The sequence below is a fragment of the Volvox carteri genome, assembly GCF_000143455.1.
Source record: "Volvox carteri f. nagariensis unplaced genomic scaffold VOLCAscaffold_103, whole genome shotgun sequence".
In the NCBI taxonomy this organism is placed as follows: domain Eukaryota; kingdom Viridiplantae; phylum Chlorophyta; class Chlorophyceae; order Chlamydomonadales; family Volvocaceae; genus Volvox; species Volvox carteri.
Genome location: NW_003307646.1, coordinates 128,555 through 136,083, shown reverse-complemented (window position 1 = coordinate 136,083; position 7,529 = coordinate 128,555). Strand labels below are relative to the sequence as shown.

Below are 7,529 nucleotides of genomic sequence, written 5' to 3'. Positions count from 1 at the left end.
ACCTCATCCCCCCCTGACCACCCACCCACCTGTCATCGTCAACTGCTACTCCCCCCAAACCCCATTCGCCATACCCCCCTCCTCCTTTCCCCCTCCCCCCCCCCAGGCGGCTCTGTTGGGCCCTATTTGATCATGAAGCCAGTAGAGTGTCCCTCTATCTGCTGCACACACCCACAACTACTTCAACTACCGCCATAACTGACAACAACCGCAATGGGGGGAAGGGGGGAGGAGGCGACCAGCTGGGGGAAGGGGAGTTAGGGTTTGCGGATTCGGAGCCCTTGAGCCCCGAGACTGGATCGGGTGCGGCAGGAGCGGGACACGTACAGGCCGGGAGGAGGAGGCTGAGGGAGCCCCAGCAGGAAAGGGAGGTGGAGGGGGGGGGAGCAGTGTGCGGCACTGTACGGGAAGCTGACGAGCTGTGGCTGACGTGGCGGATGGAGGTGGCGGGAGTGGACAAGGGGGGCGAGGTGGTCAAGAAGATTGCCGTACCGGGTGGGTGGGTGGTGGGTGGGTTTGCGGGAGGAGTGTGTGTGTTGGGGGGGGGGGGAAAGAGGAGTTGGTTTTGTTTCGGAGGAACACCGTGCGCATGTGTATTTATGCACACCAACACTTAGGAAGTCAGCGCTCGACCAGCTGAACAGTAACCCCGTTTTTTTGGAGGTACAGCCCCACTCTTTATGACGTACTGTCGTACCCGTGGCGCAGTATGCCACGAGGAGCGTCCAGTCTTTTCCCCCTCACTCCCCCCCTCACTCCCCCCCTCACTCCCCCCCTCACTCCCCCCCTCACTCCCCCCCGAAACCAGACCAACTATCTAGGGTACCCCAGACATTAAGACTTCCCCCCCTCCTTTATCGAACTTCTCCCCGTCCCCTCCCCTCCCCCTCCCTCCCCCCCCCCATACACACACAACCTGCCAGGGGAGCTGTCCCACCTGTTTCGCCCAGGCCAGCGGGGGTGGGGGGTGCAGGGGTTGCTGTCCGCCTCGGAGCTCGACGCGCTACTGGGCTGCAGCCGGCTGCGGGTGTGTGTAACCGTGGTGCACCCACCCCTGGAGGGGGAGGAGGTGCTGGGGGGGGAGGGGGTGGCGCCGGCCTACCTCAGGAAGAGGGCGGCAGCAGCGGCTGTAGCGCCAGGGGGTGGGAGGGGAGGTGATGGCTGCCGTACTATTAAGGAGGGAGGAGGAGAGTTGCAGCAGCTGCAGCTGCAGCGGAGGGAAGGGGAAGGGGAGGAGGGGGAGGAAGGTCTTGGCGGCGTTCACGAGGGCGGTACGTCAGGAAGATGTGACCGCGCATGTACGGGACGAGGTCAGCAGTTACCGCTGCAGCAGCCGCAAAACCACCAGGCTCCTACCCCTCCACCTGGCCCCCTGCTATCCCTGGAGCGCATTCGGCCGGTTTCGGAGTGCGAGGTGATGCTGGTGAGGCGGGGTGGGGTGGGGGAAAGGGGAAGGGGGGGTAAGATACCTTGTGTTCGTGTCGGAAAGGGGAAAAGGCTGGTTGGGCCAGGGGAGGCGTGTTCGTATGTGTGTGTGTGTGTGTGGTGGTTTTATCGTACAAATGTTCACAGGGGCCTTCGATCCCTAAGTTTCCCCCCTTCTCCCTCAACCCCTCCCACCCACCCCCTTCCCTAGGTGCGGCATACCTAAGGACGGCAGTTGGTGCATTTCACACGTCGGATCCTCACCCCCCCTCCCCTCCCCCTCCCCTTCCCCTCCCCCCGCAGGCCAGTATTAGCCCCCGTGTTGTGCTGGTGGATGACTTCCTGCCCGCATGTTTGTGCGACGCGCTGAGGGCGGTGGCGGAACCAAGACTCATTCGCAGCAGAGTGTCGACGGGTAAGAGGGGTGGGGTGGGTGGGGGTTGGGGAGCGGGGGGGATGGATGGACAATTCGGGTGGACTAAAACCAACATAGGGTAACAAAACCCCAACACACGCACGCGCGCGTGCGCCCGGGCCCCCACCGGCCGCCTCTGTCAGGAGCTGAGACCCCCAGCCGCGTGAGTCACTCCACGTTCTTCACGGGTGACTCAGCCCGGCTCGCGGAGGTGGTGGCGGTGGAGGCGCTCATCCAGCAGCTACTGGAGCGCACCGAGGTGACGGGGGGCGGCAGACCCACGCTGGTGAAGAGCGAGGCGCTGCAGGTGGGTGGGAGGGGGCGGGGGAGGCGCTGTGCCAGCGGCCACGTCGGCCCAATTCGTCTGAGATTACTTAGAAATGTCAAGTATTCCCGTTTGTTGTTGTTGTTCTTATTATTGCTGGTGTTGTTGGTGTTGTTGATGATGTTCTTGGTGTTGGTGTTGTTGTTGGTGATGGTGTTGGTGTTGGTGTTGGTGGTGTTGGTGTTGGTGGTGATGGTGTTGGTGTTGGTGTTGGTGTTGGTGATGGTGTTGGTGGCTGCAGGTGGTGAGTTACGACGTGGGCGGGTTCTACAGCGAGCACTACGACAACAAGGCGGGCGGGGTCATCAGCCGGGCCGCCACCGTCATCATATACCTGGAGGACACGCCGCAGGGGGGCGCCACGTTCTTTCCCAAGTGAGTGGGGGGACGGCGGCGGGGGGGAGGGGAAGGGGGGGAGGGGGGAAGGGGAGGGGACGCGTGATGAGGTAACGTAGCGTGTGGACACACATCCACATCCACATCCACACACGCACACACACACGCACACACGCGCGCGAGATCCAGGTCGGGTTGGGGGATGAGAGATCGTGGCGGGGATTATGCGAGGTGGGGTGGGGAGGCGGGTGCTGCGGGCGGTGGCAGGAGGTTTGGCCCCCCGACCCCGGGACGGTGTGACGGTGTGTGAGCCCGGGACTTGTTATGCCGCTTTTGTTACCGGGGCCCCCTTGCGGATAAGGCCTCTTTCCGTAGCTGGCAGGGGGCAGGGGGCCCCGCTTGCGGTCAGTGGGGGACACACATACACACACGGTTGCGGCACCCCCTGCAACGACCTCCAATTGAAACGATCCGTTACCGTGTTGTGGCAGTAGCTGTTGGCACAGATCTCGTTGATGTTGTTGGTTTGGTTTCTCCCGTTTCTCTCCTGTTTCTCGTTGTGCAGTTACGGGATTCTTCCGCCACTACTATTTTACAGGACGTCTTACAGCGCAGCAGCAGGGGCACGGACTGTGTCGAATATCAACACCACCACAGCAGGTTACTTGTCGTCACATCCATACACGTGAAGACACGCACTTGGTTGTCCTCTTGCTTCTTCCTCTCTCCTTCCAGGTCGACGGGGCTGCCCTCCCTGGATAGCCTCTCCCGCGCCATGCCCGCCCTGGACGCCATTCCGCAGCTCACGTACCAGCTGCACGCAATGCGAGTGGCGCGGCCGGGGCTCCGCATATACCCCGCCAAGGGCCGCGCGGTCATCTTCTGGTAAGGAGTCCTGGTTCGCCGGAGGGCCCCTTCGGACAGGCCAAGTGCGGGGTGTAAATTTGTCGCTTTGGCGAAGAAAGCTTTATCTGTTCAGCAGCCCCATTTCAAAAATGGGTTAGATCCGCCAAATTCAGCGTTTTCCTCGTTACCATTTCAAAAATGGGTTAGATCCGCCAAATTCAGCGTTTTCCTCGTTAATAAATATAAGTACACGGTTTCACGGTGTAGTCCTCCTCGCAATCAGTGCTTTCAACACAGACACGTACACGTGCAAGCACCGCTCCCGCTGAGGCGGTGACCGACATACTCTCGCGGCCAAGGCATACGGTTTTGACTATTTCATATCTCCTCGACACGTAACATCCCCTGCCGTTACGGCTGCGGCCACAAAAAAGTGTTCTGTCGTCGTACCGGCACGACATGAGAGTACGGTTTATGGCGGTACGGATGCAAAAGCCTCAACATCCCCCCGGGAACGACTGAGGGTAACCCAGCTTGGCCAAATCTTTCATTCGACAAACGGCAAAATCTGCGGGGCTATGCTGCGCTGAGTTCAGTTCTAGTGCTTCACCATTTATCGCATCATCTGCTTCCGCAGGTCTCGACTGGTGGACGGCTCCGAGGACCTGGCGTCTCTGCACGCCGCAGAGCCCGTTCGCGCGGGCAGCAAGTGGATTTGCACCCGCTGGTTCAAGGAGTTGGCGGCCACCTAATTTAGAGAAGGAAGGGGGAGATGTACGGGATATATAGCTAGACTGATATATCTGGTTGCTTCGTTGCCGTTGACACATGGGGGTGTGAGAAGTCGACAGGATTAAGTGGACAGACGATGCCCGATTAGCTGCGTGCGCTGTAAATTATCGTGAAATTGCGGCTCTTGAAACGTTCGGATAGGAGAACAATTAACACGGGACGGCTCGAATGCAGCCAGTTGGTGGGCGTGGCAAGCAGCGCTGCCTTTGCAGTATGTGTTTTCAACCAATAAGGCACCTTGACATCCTCCGTGGATGTTTGCATGTGTAACCACCACACCGATAGCTATGTAACCGGTAACCACTCGATTCCTCCGCCCTTGCTGTGATTGGTTTCCAAAGTCCAGCCAGGTTGCCGCTGAATACAAACCAGTGCTGATACAACAGCTGTCTGCAAAGTTTGCTGGTGCGTTGGCTGCCTGAAGCTTTTCGTTGGTCATTGGCGAAAAAGGAGCGGAAAAGAAAGCAAATGGAATCACATGCACAGCGTTACAACCGATACTGCAGTCGCCACTCGCCGCTTCCCAGCTCCTTCGAGTGCTTTAGATGATGCCAATCTTGTTGGCAACGTCCAGGGCATCATAATCGGCCGTGAGGCAGACGTACGCCTTCTTCTGCCCATCGGGCCTGTGCGCGGAGGACAAGGGGTTGCAACGCTGAGATACCATATAAACTCAATAAACTTGCGCCAAGACTATTTCCCCCAAATAGCAGCTGCTCGTGCTCAACTGCAGCAGCAAAACCATACCTGATCAGAGTGTTGACCTTCTTGGTCTGAATGTCGTACATGCGCTGCACAGCCTCCTTAATCTGCTTCTTGTTGGCCTTAAGGTCAACGATGAAGACGAGGGTGTTGTTGTCCTCAATCTTCTTCATTGCCGACTCGGTCGTCAGCGGGTACTTGAGGACAGCGTACTGGTCAAGCTTTTGAAGCGAAGGCGTGCTGCACAATTGGGGGTAGTGCAGGATACGTTACGACATTAACATCCCAATCCACGGAGTGCGCTATGCGTTGCCCAGCTAGAAAAAAAGGTATGCGTCCGTTGACCCAACTTGGGCAAAGCTGTGATGCTTGGGTCTGCGACCCCCCCCCAGTGTTTGCCCCTGCTAGGCACCCCGAGCCAGTTCTCCCAAACTGCAGGGCGCAGCGCCATACGCCAGAACCCCCCATACATAGGCCATTTAACTCCAACGCTGCTGCTGCTGCAAATAAGTTTATGCTGGCTGACATCAGGCCCGGCTCCCGCCACGTGCCGATGTTGCCGGCTTGGTGCTAGCTACGCAAGCCTGCTCGCCAAAAGATGCCGTTATGACGAAAGACGCTGCTGGCGGAGCGTCATAAGATGATGCAGCTCTCCAATTTGGCACTGCCAGCCGCCGCCCCCGCCGGTGCCCGACCCGGCGGTGTCAAAGCCTTGAGACAATAGCTCCGAGGAAAACATTCACAAATTTTCTTTCAACCCACTGACTGAAGCTCACCTGATCCTGGGGTACTTGCCCTCCCGGGTCCGCTTCAAGGTCTTCGGCCGGTGGAAAACAACTGAGAACCGTGGCTTCCGTGACTTCTTAAAGCTACCCTTCTTTACGGCCTTAGCAGCCTTGGCGGCCACCGCCTTCGCGTCGCCCTTGCCTGCACGTAGACGCAGCCATTGTCAGTCTGACTGTTCTAATGCACTGAGTTCATTTCAAAAGAGCATCTATTTCTTCAATGTTGAAGCTACGTTAAATTTGCTAGAGAGGGCTAGTTGGCTTCCTCGACCGCAAAATGTAGCGCCGCCAAAGCAAGTAATAGGAGAGTCATACCTTTCGGGGCCATTTCGTCTCTACGGGCTCCTCGAAGGTTGGAAAGAGAGAGAAATGTGCTGCTGTGCGTCCTTTGGGAGGGACCCTGGACAGGGCCTTACTGCAGGAGGCCCGTATAGCAGTTTTACTCAGTCCGGCCAAGATGAATGCCGCAAGCATTATATAGGTACTACTGTACTTAGCATGAAAGTACGCTCCTACACTGCTAAAGACGGGAAGTGCGTCCCATGAAACTTCCTGCACATCATTTCCAAATTCTGTAACCCATACCCGCCATTTCCAACCGATGGCTATCCAGGTTATTACTGTTAACATTACCGTTAAAGATGCAAACTGTCTAATTATACACCTTAGGAATGCTGGGATAGCCCCACACTATAGCCCCACACTATGGACCCTTATCACCCAGTGGGTGACATCCGCCATCGTGGACGGACCTTCCTTAAGCAGGCTCATCACGACGCGCAAGAGCTCAAGCCACAACACGATAACCCTATTCTCATCCCATTCCATCCAGTTCACAGTCCTTCATCCTTCAGCCCTATGGCCTCTCAAAGCCCGCTCAAACCCCCAACGATCGAGCTTCACTGCGCCTGCGCATCAGACTCAGCCTGCTTTGATTTGGACTTCAGGTTGATCTTGCTGCCCAGGAAGTATCCCTCAAAGTCGTGGCCCTCCTCCCAGAACGGCTGCCCCAGCAAGGACACCGCTAATGCTCCGCTGCTCCCGAGCACGGCGCCCAGGGCCGACGCGAACATAAGGGGCCGCACACGGAATGGCCGCAACAACCACAACGCGCTTGCCGCCCCAGCTGCCGCCCCGCTGGCGGCGAAGTTATGCCATGTATGCTGGCCCCGGAACTCCCCTAGGTAGTAGGCCCCCGCGTAATATAATCCTGCAGTGCACACGAGACACAGCACACAGCATGGGCGGGAGCCCCAATCGGAGGCGGCCGGGTTGTGGGATGGCTGTGCCAACGCGGACGCAACTCCGGCCATCATCCCTTAGGTTCATCCATTGCCCAGAAATGTCCGTCCTCCTTAACACGTAACTTTGACAGGGTCCGGTGATGCCAGGAAATGAGGGCCTTGGCGAAAGCTCCCTTAAGTCACGCCCAAACCATATTTGCCTGTGTTATACACCCACCGGCTGCATGCAACAAGGAGAACCCAGCTGGTTGTCACGACTACCAAGCAACCACAGCCCAAAGGCTAATCTGGCGCAAGCCCTCGCACCTGACACTCCCGCGATGACGGACACCTCCTGGCCAACACGCAGGAAGCCGTACTTGAGCATTTGTGAGTTTCGATACCCCGATCGTAGTGAAGAAGGCAAGACTTTAGAACGAGGCGGGAGGAACACTTCCAGCTCGTGCCTGCGTAGGGCCCCACAGCAACAACGCCAGATAGTGTGTAGGTAGAGAAGGTCCGGGATTCAGGGGTACGGGGCCCGGACACAAATTTGCAGCCATTTCGATCCTGTGCGGTTTCCCTTCTCTCCCCCCTTTAGTTGGCTGACGTGTCCGGCAAGAGACCGGCCCGACGATGCCTCACCTGTTCAGGTATTGTTTCAGGGTGCACACTGCAAG

General features: G+C 58.0%; 2 protein-coding genes across 2 annotated transcripts in view; one reads left to right on the top strand and one right to left on the bottom strand.

The window, feature by feature from the left end:
* The window catches only part of VOLCADRAFT_108284 (uncharacterized protein), a gene marked incomplete at both ends in the record, with an annotated part of 23,522 nt that extends 19,423 nt beyond the window's left edge, over window positions 1-4,099 (top strand). The window contains 9 exons of the mRNA XM_002958701.1: window positions 107-141; window positions 330-495; window positions 924-1,027; window positions 1,388-1,423; window positions 1,729-1,840; window positions 1,984-2,147; window positions 2,407-2,540; window positions 3,237-3,386; window positions 3,985-4,099. Of these exons, the coding sequence (XP_002958747.1) occupies window positions 107-141; window positions 330-495; window positions 924-1,027; window positions 1,388-1,423; window positions 1,729-1,840; window positions 1,984-2,147; window positions 2,407-2,540; window positions 3,237-3,386; window positions 3,985-4,099 (1,016 nt within the window). The remainder of the gene's footprint in view (window positions 1-106; window positions 142-329; window positions 496-923; window positions 1,028-1,387; window positions 1,424-1,728; window positions 1,841-1,983; window positions 2,148-2,406; window positions 2,541-3,236; window positions 3,387-3,984) is intronic.
* A 240-nt stretch (window positions 4,100-4,339) lies between these two features.
* rpl23A (component of cytosolic 80S ribosome and 60S large subunit) lies at window positions 4,340-5,984 on the bottom strand. Its single transcript, XM_002958682.1, has 4 exons — window positions 5,942-5,984; window positions 5,618-5,768; window positions 4,887-5,081; window positions 4,340-4,765 (listed from the first exon to the last, which is right to left on the bottom strand). Exons 1-4 carry the CDS (start codon window positions 5,952-5,954, stop codon window positions 4,681-4,683), a joined length of 444 nt encoding a protein of 147 aa, XP_002958728.1. The 5' UTR covers window positions 5,955-5,984; the 3' UTR covers window positions 4,340-4,680.
* Between the last annotated feature and the right edge of the window lie 1,545 nt (window positions 5,985-7,529).

Excerpts from the sequence above, each read along its gene's own strand:
- rpl23A (XM_002958682.1), bottom strand. Across the intron at positions 5,082-5,617 it reads GGCAAGTACCCCAGGATCAG|CACGCCTTCGCTTCAAAAGC; the intron begins GTGAGCTTCAGT and ends CCAATTGTGCAG. Across the intron at positions 4,766-4,886 it reads AAGGTCAACACTCTGATCAG|GCCCGATGGGCAGAAGAAGG; the intron begins GTATGGTTTTGC and ends CTCCGCGCACAG.